The sequence below is a fragment of the Vulpes vulpes genome, chromosome 10 (genome assembly GCF_048418805.1).
Source record: "Vulpes vulpes isolate BD-2025 chromosome 10, VulVul3, whole genome shotgun sequence".
NCBI lineage: Eukaryota > Metazoa > Chordata > Mammalia > Carnivora > Canidae > Vulpes > Vulpes vulpes.
Window position 1 is genome coordinate 11,191,653 of NC_132789.1, and position 17,739 is coordinate 11,209,391.

Sequence of the window (17,739 nt, forward strand, 5' to 3'; positions counted from 1 at the left end):
ACAAACGGGGATGGCTGTGTGCCAAAAAACCCTTTATTTACAAAGGCAGGCTGCAGGCTGGATCTGGCTCTGGTTTGCAACTGCTGACCCATCTGGATTGGGAGGCCAGGTCCGATAAAAGGGGGATGATTTGGGATTTGGGGGCCTCTGTGGATACAGTGCATGGTGAGATAAGGTTATCTGTTCTGCAGTGTGCAGAGCTGTGTGTCCTCCGGCAATTCACTAGACCTCTCTGGGTCTCAGTTTGCACCTCAGAAAGACAGGAATGGCACTTTTCTCCAGGGAGCGAGGAGGCCAAAATGGGACTGTGTACTCAGAACCCCTTGGCAGTGCTCCCTGCATGGAGCAGATCCTCCACACAGCCCTCTCTCCCCTCTTCTCTTGTCCCTGACTTGGCTTTTAATAAGAAGTCACATGGCTGCCCCTTTCAGATTGGTGGTGTGTCTAGGCTCAAGGTGGTAAGAGCTGGTTTTAGGCCAAGCAGGACTCCAGGGCTGGCGGCACATCTGGCTAACCGTGGGATCTGAGGCATGCTGTCCAGCTTCCCTGTGCCCCAGCTTCCCTCCTGTGGGGTGACAGTGAGGAGGAACTGAACTGGCTCTCACATAGTGGCTGGTACGGATGAGATGCTCGGTCAGAATGGGCCATTCCGATGTTTGTCTATCTGCCACACAGACAGTTTAGGAGCCTACCCTGTGCCAGACGCAAGACCGCACAGGGGATGTGGAGAGGGCCCCAGGCCCCAGAGGGTAGAGCCTTATGGGGCGAAGAGACGTCAGACAATTGCACACATGAACAAAGTGGCAGGAAGACCAAGCAAGGGGCGTGAGGGGGAAATGGAGAAGACAGGGGTGGGTTATGAGGGAAAGGGCTGATCTCTGATGCTCTGGCTGAGGCCTGCGGGCGTGGAGGTCAGGGGTTGGGCTGCCAGGTCAAGGGCACTGGCAATCAGGCCCCTTCCCTGCCTGGTTCCCACCAGTGCCCGGCTGGGGGCGGGCAGCAGGTGCTTCGATGCTAGTGACCGACCCGGACAGGCACCCGTGTGCACCCAGACAGAGCAGATCTCCCTCCCTGGCCTGGCCCAGCTCGGGCGGGGGAGGCACTGCTGCCAGCCGCTTGCCATGCCGGTCATGTCTCTGTTCCCAGCTCCGGAGGTGAAAGGTGCAACCGCTAACCACAGCCCATCAGTCCTCCCAGCTGGAATAAGACAACGGCGGGAAGCAGAGCCGCGCTCCCGGCCAAATAAAAGCCTGTTTGCCCAGGCCTCCCTGGCTGTGCGGGCTCTGAAACAGAGGGTTCTGCGGGCGGATTGCTTCTCTACCATTATATTCTTTCGGTGCCACTCGCGGGTACCGCGGCCTGCCGAGGCCCTGAAAGCTTCTCGATGCCTCGACCCTGCTGGTTTGTAACACGCTCAGGAAGAAAAGGACACAGCCAGTGGCCGACTTTCCTCTTTCTTCCCTCCTTGCTCTCTCTTTTCACCCTCCCACACGCGAGGCACTGAAGAATAGCACTTCACCTACCGGGGGCTTCGAGGTGCAGTGGGGAAAGCTGGTTCTGGGCGGGAGGGGAGGCAGGGGCGGGCCAGGGGCGAGGGGAAAGCGGCCATCCTGCTACTCTCTTTCAAAGTAACTCTGTCTGACATCAAGGTCTTAGACTTGGGGCAACTTTTCCAAAGATTTTTCAGAGGCCTGCTCTTTGTTGTTCAATTTGATGGGTCTATCGTAGGCTAATGTAATATCCTGCCATCTTACAGGGACAATGGAGAGGATGAAGGCTTCCAGAGGGTGGGGAGGCTGGGTGGTTTAAATCAAGCTTCTCTGGCTGCCAATACAGGAGCCTAGGTGAGTGGCGAGCACCAGACCGGGCACTGAGCACATTGAGCTCCCACGCCCAAGGTGGAAGGCAAGGCATCACGAGTGCCATCTCCTCAGCGAGGAATCCTCCTCTTCCTCACTACCACTGTGTACTAAGTGCCTACTATGTGCCGGGCACAGGGACATAGACAAGGGAGCTCAAGACAGGGAAGACGAGCTGGCATCCAGAGTCAGATGCAAATGCACAGTCTTGAGCGCTGCCCACGTGGTGGGCATATTCATTCTCTCACACAGACACATGCATGCACACGTACATACACATGCACGCAGTTATTGCCCAGGCAGGCTTATAAAAACCAGGGCTCTTTTTTTGTCTCTATTCCTTGCGCTGGGCACACCTTCCCTCAGCCTGGCTTGACTGGAATGGAAGGTCAGCAAAGTGCTCATGGCAGCCCAAAGAACAGGATGAGAAACATCTGTTGCACACTCACTTGTGCCAGGAGCATTACAGGCATTGCCTCCTTAAGGCCCGTGATTCCCCAGAGGAGGTGAGTGCCCTTGTCCCACCGTACAGATGACAAAGCTGAGGCTGAGCACCTTGCCCCAGGTCCCAGAGCACCAGAGACACATGCTGGAGTAAATGGAAAGGGCACTGGTGCACACCTGCTGAAACAAAGACTCAGTCCAGCAGGATGACGAAAAGGCCAGGCCTTACTCCTGACACAGCCGCCAGTAACTGGGTGCCTCTTTGGGCAAGTTATTATCCTCCCTGTGCCTCAATTTATTCATCTGTGAAACTGAAGACAACGTCCGTATTTACTTCTTTGGATTCTGCAGGATTAATAGCTGTGACAGCCCGAGGATGACACCTGGCACAGAGTAAGGTTTAACAGATGAAAGTTGTTATAGTGGTGATAATAATAATCAGTGTTATCTGGCCGGAACCGTACGCAGAGCTGTCCACCTTAACCTAGGCTCGTCAGGGACTCACAGCTGGAGACAGGGGCCAGTGGGCTCTGGGCTGGCCAGCAGGCTTCGTGCCTGGCCCTGCTGAATGGCTGAGACGCCTGCCTGTCATTCCCACATTCCACAGGCGGCCCTTTGTCGTGGCCTCGGGGGCTCAGGCTGGGCAAATGGGGCTGGGGCCTCCACCTGAGATCTGAGTGCCTTCCTGGCAGAGCTCGGGGTGGAGGGAGGCCACTGGGCATGGGTCCCACCTGCCCTCAGAGTCTGCCAGAGCCCTGGAAGCACTGAACAATACAGATTTCAACACAAATGAACTGGGTATTTTTCACCACAGGGAAGGGGCAGAGTGGGGGGAAAGGGTCCAGCCAGGAGAGCAGAAGGCTAGCAGCCCTATCCTGAACATTCTGGGCGGTGGGGGCACCTCCCATTTCCTGAAGAGCACTGACAGACAATGGGGTGGGTGGGTCAGAGGGACTGCTGGCTCCAGAGCACCTGTCCTGCGCTGATTTGTCTACCCCCCGCCCCAGGGTCCAGCTAAGGTGGGAAGGACAGATGGAGCTGTTGCCCTGAGTACGGGGGCCTTAGCAGAACTGTACAAGTTGGAACTGGCTTCCCCTACTCACTGCCTGCATGACCCCCGGCAAGTTACTTCCTCTCCATGAGCCTCCTCCCTTCATCTGTAAAATGGGAAGGCACACACCCTCTACCTCCTGGGAGTGCCCCCTGGGGGAGTGCCCTGTGGGTCAAAAAACCAAAACAGCAGCTCCTGCTGCTTTAGTTACTGCACAGATCATCTTCAGGACAATTCTAAGGCAGTGCCTTTGTGAGTCTTCTTGATTGGTAAAAGGGGAGACAGTGGCCCAGAAGGGGCCCAGTGTCTCCTCCCTGACAGCAGGGAAACAACAGAAACCAGGTCTCCTTGATTACAAGGTCAACGAGCTTTCTCCTAAAGCCAACCTTTTGGGGACCAGGAGCTTACAGAAAATCTGATGACAATAGATTCTCTTGCCAGACAAGTAAATGCACACGTGTGCGCACCCGCGTGCACACACACACACACTGGATGACACATTCCTGGGTGTTCATAGCTCCTTTGAGGCCAGTCCTAAACTAGGATCCACGAAGACAAGGTTTCACATATTCTAGGGTACAAATCCCTGTGTCTTATCTTGCTGTGTTCTGGAGAGAGCTTCCTTTTGTTTTCAGAGGATTATCATATGTTTCTTTGGGAAAGAGTGCTGTGAAACACAACTGGGAATTAGTTTGCTCTCAGGCTGCCTGTCGCCTCTTCATGACCCAGACAGGTGAGGCCAGTGTAGAGGTTTGACATGTGGGTGGGTACCTAAGAGGCCCCTCCAGATAGGAGGCATCCCCTCCAAACCAGATACTTAGGCCCTCAGCAAACCCAGCCAGCTCTATCCCAGCCACACATCCTGCTGTTCACAGGCACCATGTGCTGGATATTTCCTAGTGCCACCAGATCCATCCTCTGTCCTGCTGTCCCTTGGAAGGTGTCACCTGGCCCTCAGTGGGTCAATGGGAGACCCAGAGGAGAGCAGAGGTAGGAGAGGGAGCTGCAGGCTCGTCACTTGCTTTGGTGAGTTCTCTGGCATTGCTGTTTCCCTCTATACCAGGGGACTAAGTAGCTGTTGGCAGGCGCTGCTCTCGATGGACCCCCAAAGACATCATTTCCTCCCCCCGCTGCCCCTATAGGCCCTGGGGAGGGGGTTGGGAGACTGCTCATCTCTGGCTCCCACCCTCCCCTCTGCATTTACAGGCCCTTCCCGACAACCACTGGGGTAAATTCTGTTCCCTGGTGGGACCCTGCCTATCTTCCCTTGGTGCTGGGAGGGTCTGGTAGCACCTGCTTCCACACACTCAGTTATAGCTCAGAGCTCATGACCCCTTCTAGAACCCGAGCAGGCAATGTTCATCCAGGAGGACTTAGAGGCAGTCCAAACACAGAGCTGGGCTGACCCTCAAAACTGACCTTGGGGCCCTCATCTCACCTTGTACCTGAGCTTCCCTGTCAGCAGGGACACCGTAGCGTGCACACCACAGGGCCTTCTATGAGGACACACCACATCAGTTTCAAGGGGCCACATGACATTTTCCAGTACCATCTATTATTCATCCCCTCCACTTCTGGAAGGGACCCAGGAGAGTCTGCATCAGGGTCTGGATGAGTCAGGACGAAGAAAATCATACAGGAAACACACCCCCAGAGCTAATAAAGGTCCCAAACTTCTGGAAAATAGCATTTCCTACTGTCACACAGTACAGGGCAGTGGGTGGGATGAGAGGCTCCTGAGCTGGCCTGGGGTTCAAATCTGCCACTTTCCAGCCACATGACCATGGGCAGTGCCTCAGTTTCTCTGTCTGTAGAATGGAGACAGCAGCGCTTAGAGCCACTACTGCTATCCTGAGGCTGAGACAGTGCAGGTCATATACTGAGGATGGCCCTGGCACAGAGCGAATCCTTAGTAAACAGTAGTCGTCACATGTCACTTCAGTGCTTGGCCTTAGTTCTCCATCCGTAAAATGAGGCTTCTCACGGGCGCCTGGGCAGCTCAATCGGTTAAGTGTCTGCCTTTGGCTCAGGTCATGATCTCAGGGTCCTGGGATCAAGGCCCACATTGGGCTCCCCACTCAGTGTGGGAGTCTGCTTCTCACTCTGCCTCTGCCCCTCCTCCCCCATGACCTCTCTCAAATAAGTAAAATCTTAAAGAAAAAAAAAAAAGAAAGGGGGCTGACCATGCCCATCTCGTCGGGCTAGTGGGGAGCTCACAGGAAGATGAGTGGAAGTAAGCTACTGCCTATATTACTGCCGTGACTGCACCTGCCCTGCGTGGGCCTCGGGCTGTGGCTGTGGGAGACGGCCCATCCCATAGAAATACTCCTGGCTGAGTCTTCCCACTGGGGTGAAGCAATAATGCTGTCTCTGGAACTCAATTTATTGAAGGGGGCTTCTCTCCGATGCAGGGCAGAACTGCTGAGACTGCACGCTGCCGGCCCCGGGGGTGGGCGGTGGGGAGGAGTGGGCACAGTCCCTTACATAAACATTTGCCGACCGGTGCATTTGGGCCTGTCAATGGCTGTCGATACGGACAGGTTCCCTTTCTGCATGTCAGGATTCGGGGACCTATTGAGTTGTAAGCTGGTAACTATGTGCTCAGTCCCGATTTCTCTGGTTTCTTGTGTCCTGATTTCCTTGCTCCTATCTTCCCCAGCCTTAGACTGAGGGCCTGGCCATGCCAGACACTGTGCCAGGCATGGGGGCCCAGAGAGGAACCCGCGGATATGGTCTCCGTGCTGGGAAAGACATCAGTCCAGTGAGGATAAAACCATAATCAACTAAATTAGGACGTGGCAGGGAAGTAGAGGGATGGAGGTGGGAAAGCAGAGGATGAGCCACTACAGATATGTAAGGAGGCGGCAGAGAAGGGGAGGGCCTCCCAGAGGAGGTGTCATTTGAGCTAGGCCTTCATGGCTGAATAGGTACTGCCCGGTTAAAAAAACCTGGAGGGCAGAGCATTCTGAGCAGAGGAAAGTACACACAGGAAGACACAGAACACCACGTGGCGTTTGGAGAGGTCTGGATGGACTATGCTGGGACAGGCCACTGGAGTGGGCCAGGGGGTGTTCTGAACAGTTTGTCAGGCTGGGCTGCAGTCCTGTCTTTGCAGCTGCTAGAACACCTTAGGGGGATGCAGTGTTGCATCCCAGAGACACTGCTCAGGAGCCCCATGTGCTAACCCAGAGCAAGACCAGCGAGGCCCAACTGGGAAACTCCTAGCCCCATAGGGCCACCTCCTCCACGGGTTCCCCTGAGCTGCTGCATGAATGGAGTGGTGGTGGTGGAGGACCGGGTGTCACTGGCAGGATAGTAAGTGATCACGTACTGGCTCCAGGCTCCATCCCTATGCGGACGAGTGGGGGGAGGGTGGGCGTCGTCACCAACACCCCTGGACTGTCCCCAGGTGACAATGCTGGTCCCCTGATACCTAGTGGCAATGGGCAAGAGCAGCAGTGGCAGGTGCTTGGGGTAACTGGTCCATCCAGGAAATCCTCTGAGGGCTGTAAACCCTCCAGTTGTCCCCGGGACCGCTGGGTGGAGGAAGGCACCTACCTACGACCCCAGAGCAGCCATGGCTGATGCTGTGGGTGAGACTATGGAGCCCCCTCACCAAGCCTGGCTTTCCCAGGCAGGCAGGAGGAATGGACACATTCCCAGCTGGGCAAGGCTACTTCCTGGGCACTCGTCACTAAGCCCTCAGGATCCTAAGTGGGTAGGAGGCCAGCAGCTGCCCCTTTACTGCCTGGCCTGAATGCCTTGTGAGATGCATGGAAGAGGTGTGGAGATGGGACTGAAGTTCAAACGTCCCTCGATGTCTTCAGAACGAGGGTGCCTACAGGGAGGGGCAGTGGGGGGGCACCTGTCACACCTTCCACATGCTCAGTGTGGCCCACTGTGCTTGGGGCTTTCCCTCATCCCCACCTACCTGACTTCCCAGCAACTTGCTGGAAAGGATGAGGCCCCTTGTGAGCCGGCCCCCCACTCTCTCCACTTTATCTGTTCTAGCCACGCTGGCTTCTCCTTTCTCCACATGCCACAGTTAAGGTCCCCATGGCTCAGGCAGCCCTTTTGTGGGCACAAACGTCATGTCTGCAAGGAGGCCTTTCTAGACCACTAGCACAAAGAGTGTACCAAGCTTCTTCCACCCACACCCCTAGTGCTAGAACCAAGCAGGTGCTCACTGAGTTTTCTGGGGATGGACTGAGTAACTGGGGAGGCCTTGTGATGCCACCAAAGTGTGTAAGAGGTGGAGTCGGGTCTTGTGACCATGAGGCCCCTAGCAGGGAGTGGATGACCCTCAAACCCAGTCACCGAGGACGGTCCAGCAAAGAGGTGGTAGAGGATGGGGTTTCAGTGCAAGTGACCCCCTAGACCGGCCACTGCGACCCAGACAGAAAGTGCCAGGTAGAGGGGGCAACTGGACGTGAGCTGTGGTCTTGGGTGGTAGTGCCAGCTAGCCAGCCACCTGGCGGGATGGAAGGCGAGGGACAGAGCAGGGGAAGGGATAAACACCCTGACCCCAGTCTCCTCCTCTTCCCAATTTCCTGCCAGGCCTCCCAATGACCCAGTCCAGCCAGAAGCCACAGGGCATGGAGGCTACGCCAGTGTCATCCACACAGGTCAGCCTCTCCATGTTAAGTGGGGAGAGGAGAGCGGAAAACAGATCTAGGAGGCAGATGGAGGGCACTTGGCACGCACTGGGAGGAGATAGGGCATCAGGCAGCCCGTCCTGACAAGGACAGTCCTCCAGGGAGCCCTGGGGCACTTACCATGGAAGTGCTCGGCTGTCTTCCGCCGCAGGGCCTGCAGGCTCACCTCGGAGTCCGCCCACTCCAGGACCAGTCTGCGGCCGTACAGGTGGGTGCTGTGACACAGGGCCTGGAAGGCTCTCTTGGGGAGCATGGGCAGGATATAAAAGTGCGAGTTAGTGGAGACCTGCTCAGACACCGCATCCTGTCACCCTCCCACCTGCCGGCCCCTCCAGCTCAAAGGCCAGGCTCTGGCCCTTGTGACACCTGCTCTCTAGTGAGGGCGTGGGAGCTGTTGGGCACTTTGTCCAATTAGTGGGTTACATTCCCAGGGAAAGAGCTGCAAGTGACTGTGCTGTCAATATATCTGCAGTAACTGGTGCCCGGGCCAGCTGCCGTCCTCTCTCCCATGCTGTGTCCTGTCTGGGGAGGGCCACCCCATTGGTCTGTTCGCCTCCCACTGTGCCATCAGGGGCAACGCCACGTGAGAAAGCTGAGCTGTGTCAGGGCTCGTGATGGCCACGCAGGGCCCTCACTGTTGGCTGGTGGCTCTGTCCCCCACCTCTCTGCCTTCAGCACACTCCTTCCTCTTGCTCTCTGCGGCACCTGGCCTGGTGAGGTCTGCCCACCCCTCCCTCGGGGGTTTGGTGCCACTTTGCTGAGATAGAACCCATCAGGCATTCAGGGCATCCATTTGAAATACACAGTGCACGGTTTTTCAGGATATTCAGAGTTGTGCAGCCATCAGCAGGACAAGTTCAGAGCACTTCATCATTATCCTCCTCCCAAAGGAAACCCCACACTTTGATGTGGCCACTCCACACCCTTGCCCCAGTCCCCAACCAGAACTAGTCTGCTGTCACTTTGGATTTGCCTGTTGTGGACATTTCATGTGAATGGAACCATGCAGTTCTGGCAAGTTCCCTCTCCAGCATCGCTGGGGTCCAAGCTAAGTGGTACTGCCCAGGGCCTCTTCCTGCAGCTCCCCTGGGGTACAAAGACACTATGTGCTTAGACTCTGGAGCCAACATGTCTGGGCAGGGTGGGCCCTGCACATCCTCGCTTTGAGACCTTGAGCAAGTTCATGAATGTCTCTGGCCTCAGTTTCCTCGTTTATGAAGTGGGAATGTTAATGGCGTTCCAATCTAAGGGTTCACAGGGGATGAGAGTTAACACGGAATGTGCCTACGATAGTGTGTGGGCACATAGTAAGCGCCCAATACATGCTAGCTCTCGTCCTGGTTGTACTGTTACTGCAGACAGTTCCTTTCTCTCAGCAGGGAGGCCTCGGGTCAGCAGTGGGTATGGGCAGGGCTAGTCAGGGATGCTCATCAGCAATGGAGGCAAAGGTGGCTAATGGTGGCGTCTTCATCTGTGCTTCTGGGCTGCAGCCAGCACCATGCGGTATGAGAAGAGGGGCCGTGGGGCATGTCCCTCTTGCTCCCTCCATGCTGCAAGGAGGCACCATGGGACCAGCAGAGCTCCACGCTGGAAATGATCCGCTTCTGGCCCTCTGCTGCAGTGTGACCATTACAGGCTGGACCATGTGCCCCCAGAGAATGGGTGTTGGAATCCACACCCCTGGTACCTCGGGTTGTGACCCTCTTTGGAACTAGGTCCTTGCAGGTGTAGTCAAACTAAGGTGAGGGGATACTGGAGGAGGTGGGCCCCCTAACCCACTATGACTGTGGCCTTGTAAGAGACAGCCATGTGAAGACAGATGCAGGGTGGCTGCCCCATGGAGACAGAGGAATGCTGCTGTCACGGGAAGCTGGGAGAGGCGGGGAACAGACTTCCCTCGAAAGGAACCCAACACTCTCACCCCCTTGATCTTGGACTCCTCGCCTTGAGTACCATGAAATCATCAGTTACAGTTGGTTTCAGCCATGTAACCTGTGGTACTTTGTTACGGCAGCTGGGATGACCCTGGGTAAGCCAGGTGCCCTACTGGGACCCTCGGTCTCCTCTTCTGTAAAAGGGGGCCAATTGTGGGATGAACATCCACCAAACCCCGTGGGTAGCCCATGGCTGCTGTTCCATACACAACTGCATCTGAAAAGCACTGGTGGGAGGTAGGTGGGACATGCATCTTTAAAAACTAGACCTGTGGCCAAATCGAAGAAATGCTTTGTGCTCAGCTGTGCTTTTTCTGAGAACTGCCAGGTGCAGGAAACTTTTTCTCCCCCACCCCCCTTTTTTAACTTTAATTTAAAAAACTCTTTCTGACTGCCAGCAGAGCCTCTGCATTTTTTCCATGCGGATATAAAAATGCATCTGGACTCTGAGCCGAAATGGCCCATTCAGAGCTTTAAAACACACGCGTTCTCAGCTGGCACGGCAGAGAAACAGCCTGACTGGGGGAGCTGGGGTTTTAAGATGGGGGAGAACAGCCAGTCGGGAGTCTGGCATGGCGGGTATTCCGTCCTGGTGCTGGGGTCCCTGAGGAGCTGCGGTCCCGGGGATGCAGATGGGTGGGGGCGGCTGTGAGGCTGCATCTGGTGGTGGCTGAGCGGCAGAGAGAAGTGAGGGAAGTGGGCCTGGGAGGTGGGCCCAGGCAAGATGCCCCGACCCTGGCCTCCTCCTGCGTGCACCTTCAAGCTGGCATTTCCTTCCAACTCCTGAAACCCTGTACTCCGTTGCTGTGCCTCACAAAGTCTGGAGACATCTCTGTTCCCTGTAGGAGTTGCTAAAAACTCCCCTCTCCTGCCATTCCTCTGACATCAACCCTTCCAAATTCTCATCTCCTCTTTGGAAGAGCTTTGGAAGTGGCACAGACATAAAGACTGGGGGCTCTGGACCTTGGCTACGTTGGTTCGAATACAGTAGGGGATTCGATCCCCTACTGTATCACTTACAAGCTGTGTGAGCTTGGGCAGGCTGCTTAACCTTTCTGGGACTCATTTCCTTGAGTGGAAAGAATGGATGGGAGAAGCCCATGAACTGCAAAGTGTGCCACTTGCAGCACTATTGGCTGTTATTATTATTGTGGATGCCACCTGTTCCCTTTATGCCACCAAAGAGCAGGACCAGTATTTTGGTGGGACACGAAAGCTGCTGTGGATTTGGTGTTGGAGAGTAGCGCATGGTTCTCCGAAGACAGCAGGACTACCATCCCTAGTTCCAGTCCCCTCTGGGTGACAGGAGACCAGTCCCCACTGCCTCAGTAGTTGCAATGGAGCGGCTTCAAACTGTCATAGGCAGGAGAGACAGTGACTCGAGGCTAGGATTGGCCTTGGACAATCCAGAGTGATCACACTTTACTAAAAGAGCCTGATGGGAGCTTGTTATATTTGGGGGATCCAAAGAGGCAGGTGAGTGAGTGAGAAGGGAGGACCTCAAGGGGCTTTCAGGCTCATGCAGGAGACACAGAAAGTTCCAAGCACAGCAGAGAAAACATGCAGCCCTGGCATCTATGGCCTGGGGCCTGCCAGTAGCTTTCTCCCTGGCCTCTGCTTACTGAGATCCATGCCACCTTCCCCCTGAGAGTTCTGAACCTCAGCTGTAGGTGCAGCTTAACTCTGCCAAATGGACTCTCAGGGCCTTGTTTCATCTTGGGATGTTTGGGGGTCAGCGCAATGTGGGTATCTCAGAAGAAGCGGGGAGTCAGGCGTTCCTAGCCTGGTGCTTCTCTCTAAAGCCTACTTCTGTTGCCTGTTTTCCTCTCTTGGAATGAAAGGGCCTTCTTCTTCCCACAGATTATGGATCTCCTGGGTTGGAACTCTAAGCACTTGACCCCAGCCTACTCAAGAGAACAAGCATTATTCTCTCTCATCTCAGTGAAAGGAATACAGGCACTGGTCAAGGTCCCTACACACGTGAACTACCTTCTCGCTTTTCCTTTTAGACCTCGTATGTTCCATCCCTGGGCCTCTGTAACATGCTTTGGCCTTGGAAGAGCTCCCTTGAAAAGCTGACCTGCTGGTGGCCCAGGGCACAGCCTGCTCTCCTTGCACAGACTACAGCCGGGTGCCCTCCCTGAGGCCCACGCATGTAGCCTCCATCCCAGAACCTGTCCCACTAGCACCTGCTTTTGTGCTGGCCCCCTCAGCTCAGTGTGGAACCTTGCTCAGGACAGAATGTGCCCAGGGAATACGGTAGCTCCCCCTTACCTATGGGGGATACGTTCCAGGACCCCAGTAAAGTAGGCTATTTGCTGACCCAGATGGCTGCCCAAGGTCCCTCTGCTTTGACCTGGGATAGACAGACTTCTCACTGCAGGCAGCAGGTCTCAGGGCCTGGCCCCACTCAGAGAACTGAGGCGGACTAAGGCGAGCTTGGGCAGGTCTGGCTGGAGTACAGGCTAGCCATTATCTAGTTTCCTGGCTTGGCTGTCCTAGAATCACACCCCCTTGACCTCCTCTGACCTGAGCTGCCAACTGTGGGCACAGAGAGCCCAAGCCTCTGGCTGCTCTTCCGCAAATCCTCCTCCACCCCCAACCCCCACCTCCCAAAAGGCAATCTACGAAGGTAGACAGGGAATGACAGCCACCGGCTACACTGTGACCAGGCCTGGCAGTCATCTTTCCATAACAGGGAAGGTGCTGGAGGGTGGCCAGCGCAGCACTGGCCTGACCTTTCTGCAGCTCTCCCTGGAGATAGACCTCTTCCTCCTAGCAACAAAAGTCGACTCAATGCCCTTGGCAGGACTCCCATCCCAAGGGCCATGGCTCCCAGCCTGGACCCGAGAACAGGACTCCTGTCTTTAGAAGTCCAGGCACTTCTTGGCCCCTTCTGCACTGTCTTGCAAAGTGGGAGGGCTGTATCTCTCAGCAGACATCAAGTGCACCTGAGCATGGACAAGTGCAACCCATGCCAAGCCATCTGTGCCCCCAATGCCTGAAGTAAGTGTGACCTAAGATGGCCAAGAATGACCATGTGTGCCCGGGAGCTGAAGGAAGGGAATGGGAGCACTGGGCCCTGGCTGGGACTGTTGGGGGCTTGGCTCCTTCTCTCTGCTTGAGGGGGTTGAAAAACGTGGGGCCTGTGCTTCTGGGAGGAGGCTCTGTGTCTCTCTGGGCAGCATCCCGTGCTAAGGGGCACAGTCTTTCTGTAACGGCTTCAAGCTCCAAGGGGGACACAAAGTGGGGCCCTGCTGCTTTCTGGCCTTGGGGTCCGACAAGGAACTTTTCTGCAAGTGGGGGCCCTCTTACCTCTCGTGGCTGCCAGGCAGAATAAATAAGACACAACGATTCATTTATCCCCCACTGCCCGGCACACGCTAAGAGCCTGAATCCTGGGACTTGTTATTGCCACAGGCAGGATAGTTTTTAAAGAGTTATTAGAGTGGTCCCGGAAGGAAGAGAGATGTCCCACTCCGCTACCTTGTCACCTTTCCTGGGTAACGTGTCCTGACTGCCTGATAACTCTGAAGTGAGCACACTGGAGCCTAAGTCCCTCCTTCAGGGGCAGAGGCCTAGATGGAGGGACAGGGTGAGCAAAGGGCTACCTTGTGGTGCTGCTTATACCTGATGATGAACAATGCACACTTGTGGGTCTGAGGAGAGTAGCTTGTCCTGACCCTGGCTTCTCGGCCCCTAAATGTGTTGGCGGAGCCCAAATCCCTAAGCAAGGCTCAGGATCCAAGACACTTTCTTTCACCCCTGGGTACTAATGATGGGAAGCAGGTAGACACAGGCCTGAGTGTACGTACATAACACACCTGCCTGAACAGAAAAATGGGGACAAAACCCCAATTTTCTTTTTTTTTTTTTTAAAACCCCAATTGTCAAGTTTGCTTCCAGTTCACATTTCTAGAGATGAAAAATATCTGATGGTCAGGCGGCAGCCCTGACCCCCGGGGCCCCAGCACATGCAGCTGCCGCCCCTTCTCTGGTGCCTGTGCCACGGCCTGGGCCTAGCCCTGCGTCCTCACAGTTGCCTCATGGGGCAGTATTATTTCCAACGTGGAGATGGATGAGTAATCTGGGGCTTGGAGGTACAAAGCCCCTCATCTGCGTCTCATGGCCTCCTCATTTCCACGGGGTGATGGCCCCTGTGGATCCCACTGCACTCCCACAGGCCCCATGGAGACAGTGCTCTACTCCCTTCTTACACTCAATTAAGCAAACATGTGTTGAGCGCACACCACTGATAATCTGATGGTGATCATCGTTTACAGGGCAGGCAAAACAGCCCAGCCCTGCACTGGCCACACCGGGCACCTGGCACGGAGGTGGCCATCCCTGCATTGAGCAGCCCTGGTTCCCTTATGGTCTGCTCTCTCCACCAAGGTGCTGGTTTCAGCAGAGCCCACAAGGTGACAGCTTGGATGCGGCCAGGCCCCATGGGAGCCCTCTACAAACCCGTCAGCAGCACCCCAACCATGGGGTGGGGGTGGGGGGGCTCAGGCCATGTGTCCACCACCTACTCCCCGGCCCCTCCCCTGGCATGGTGCAGAAGCGAGAAACGGAAGGGACACATGAGCTGGTTCGACCCCACAATTAAAGCCGCGGTTGTTTACCACAGTGAGAACAGCTCTGCCTGCCAACACCAGCCGCCATCACGTCTCCCTACTGCCGGCTCCCCCCAAGTGTTTATTTAAGCCAACACATTGCTCTGCTAATTGGATAACATTCCATGTGAAAATAGACCTTTTAAAACAACAGCAGTGGCGGCAAATAAAAACAGCTGCAACTGCAAAAGTACAAAGGCACGGCGGGCTCGGGAAGGAAAAATTAAAGGCGCATGCATGGGAAAAAAAATTAATATTCTGGTTTCCGGGCTGCAAGTCTACTCTTTCCATCCTTTCCCTTCTGGGCCACCCTTCTTTTCCTCCTCTGGGAAAAGAGAGAGGAGGTGGCGGCTGTGCAACAGAACCCCAGTGGCTACTGGTGGCCCCTCTGAGGCTAGGCTGTGGTCAGGCTGGGGAGGGCTGGAAGTCGATACATGTGCTGGTGGGGCTGATCTGGGGTGCTCACTCCTTCTTTGGGTGTGTGTGTGTGTGTGTGTGTGTGTGTGTGTGTGTGTATGTGTGCTCACTTCAGCCTGGGCATGCTCCCAAGAGATGCTCTGCCCCCCGCCCCCACCAAAATGTCTCTAACTGGCAAGTCCTTCTCTCTGCTGGGTGCTGGGGCGGGGGCGGTGGCAGGGGTGCTGGAGAGAGGAGAGGCTGGTGCTCTGTGTAAGCAAGTGAACGAGGAGGGAGAGCTTGGACATGTGGGCTTCGGTCTCCGGTTGGCAGGCAGGCCGGCCGGCTCTGCCCAGTCCTGGCTGCTTGACCCCGGGCCAGTGACTTCACCCCTTGGAGCCTCAGTTCCCCAGGTGTCAAATGCCACCCGCCACTTTCCTCCTGGAGCCCTGGGAGGATTAAAAGCGACAAATCAAACACCCAGCACCTCCCTGCCAAAGACAGGCTCTGAGAAGTTGACAGTTTTGATCAATGCCAAGATGTTGCTGTTCTAGAAACATCAGTGTCCAGAGGGCCATGTGGCGCCCCAGCGAGGGGGAGAGCCAGGCCACCCAAGGAAGACTACTGCATTTGGGATGGTTCAAGTCCTGGACTTCCAGGCTTCCCTTGGAAGGGACCATGCAGCCTCTGTCCACTCCCCTCTACCTCAAGGGGGAAGGTTCTTTGAGAAACATGACCTCTGGAGTTTTAGGGAATGCTACTACCATCGGAGGCAGTGATACTTATGCCCCGGACAGCAAGGGCTGACAATGTCCTGGGACGGGAAATGTGGCGAGCTTGGCGCCTCGGCCCCCTGGAGCTGGGGCTGGGCTTCCCACTGGTCCACAGGGATCAGTCCACGGGGATCGGTCCACGGGGCTCTGCAGCGTCTGTGCAGATGGGAGCCCAGCGGCCGTGCGGAGAGACGGGGAGGGAGTTATGCAAATCTCCCGTCCGATTCCCGGGGCTGCTGCAGGTTGGGGGGAGACAATGTGCGTGTGGTGTACAAGTCACATACAGAGCCTGCATGGTCGGTCGCGGGAGCCTCGGGCTATTCTCTTCAGTTACCTGGTTACTCTGAGCTCTGCCATGACAGCCTCTGCGGAGCCTTGGGCTAGGATTCTCTTTCCAGTTTGAGGGTGTGTGCTTGACCCAGAGGGGCTTGATGGATAACAAAGTCCCTGATCACAGGCGGGGTGGGACATGGTGGTGTGCAGAAAGGTAGGAGGACTCAAGAGTGCCTGGCGCAGGAGTGGCACAGATGGGCACATGTTGGGGCCCAAGCAGACAGTGGTGTCAACGGGCTGCCTCTAGGGACTGACCAGGACCTAATTCTCTCCTCTGCCAGCTGGCAAAGTGGGCTGGTTGATGCTGGAGAAGGAGCACTGTACTAGGACCTGATATGCCTGGAGTCCAGGCCCTGGCCCCACCCAGAAACCAGTTCCTCCACTGCTTTCCCGACTCACGGCTGTACAGTCCACTGTTTGTGACCCCCTCCCGTCTCTCCCCTCTCTCCTCTACCTCTCCTTCCCCTTCTCCCTCCTCCCATCGGAGCACTGGCCGGGCTCCACCCCAGGTGAGGCTCCAAGGGTTCAAGGGTTGCTGATGCCAAGAGTGACCACTTCCATCTCCATGAGGGCATCCTGCCAGGCAATGGGAGGGAAGTCCCTGGTAAGGAATTTGGGTGAGTCAGGGATCAGCTAAGCCCTGAAAAGGTTTCTAAAGGAGGTCTGCTTCCTCTAGTGCTTCCAAAGGACGAGAGCCATGCAGAGGAAGGCCACCGGAAGAACTGGGATCGGGCAGGTTCCCCTAGCATTCCCACAAATTCCTTCTGTAGAAGTAAACCGAGATCTCGGGGTGTTTCGCTCAGCGTCTCCTTACAGCATTGTACTCCCTCTTCAGGCTCACACCCACCCTCGGGCGGGCTCGATGTGTACAGCAGTCAGAATTCTATTCACCAGTCTGCAGTGTGCATGGCTCCCTGGGTCAGTGGCTGACGCTAAATGTGCCACAAGGAAGGCAGTGAAGTTCTTCAGACATGGAGGAGAGAGAGAAGCAGCTTCCCCGGGAGGCAAAAAGAGCAAAGGGCTATCTGCAGGGAAGATGCACTCCTGGTGGGTTCCCTCTTCGGGGAGGGCCAGCTGGCATGGTGGTGGGCACAAGGGCCCTCATCCTTACGTACCCAAAGGGAAGAGCTGTGATGGGGATGCCAGGGCCAGAACCGTCCCTGAGCCCAGCCGGCCGCCTATCAGATGTAAGGGGCGGGAGGAGTCAATCCCAGAAGGGCTGCAGGTTGAGTCCTCCCTGTCCTCGGCTGCCCTTTCTCCTCCTGGAGCCCAGAATGGGAGGCAGGGAAGGGGTGCAGGGGGAGGAGCCACCTGCATCAATCCCTGGAGGGCTGTGCTGGCTGGCTTCGCAAATACCCTCTGCAGCCTGGCCCTGGGGCCAAGAGCTTACAGCACGTGGAACTGGAGGCCGGGAGCCCACACCTGGTCTGACCCTCCAGCCCCAAGAGCCACGTCCATTCTGACAGCAACCTCTGCCCCGGAGAGAGGCCCCCATGCAGAAAAGAGTACACCTCTCAGCCAAGGGGCTCTGATGCCTCTTCTCTCCCCTCTGTCCTATCCCTCCTCCTTTTCAGATCATCTCCGTTGTGATGACTGTCACCACCTTCTTCATTGTAGCTAGCAAGTGGAGCTCCCAGGACTGGCGCCATCCTAGAACATCACCCCATCCAAACCTCAT

The 17,739-nt window shown here is 56.0% G+C and overlaps 1 protein-coding gene across 1 annotated transcript in view; it reads right to left on the reverse strand.

Moving 5' to 3' along the window:
- The window catches only part of RBM19 (RNA binding motif protein 19), a 122,900-nt gene that overhangs the window by 12,047 nt on the left and 93,114 nt on the right, over positions 1-17,739 (reverse strand). Inside the window, exon 23 of the mRNA XM_026018759.2 lies at positions 8,130-8,250. Within this exon, the coding sequence (XP_025874544.1) occupies positions 8,130-8,250 (121 nt within the window). The remainder of the gene's footprint in view (positions 1-8,129; positions 8,251-17,739) is intronic.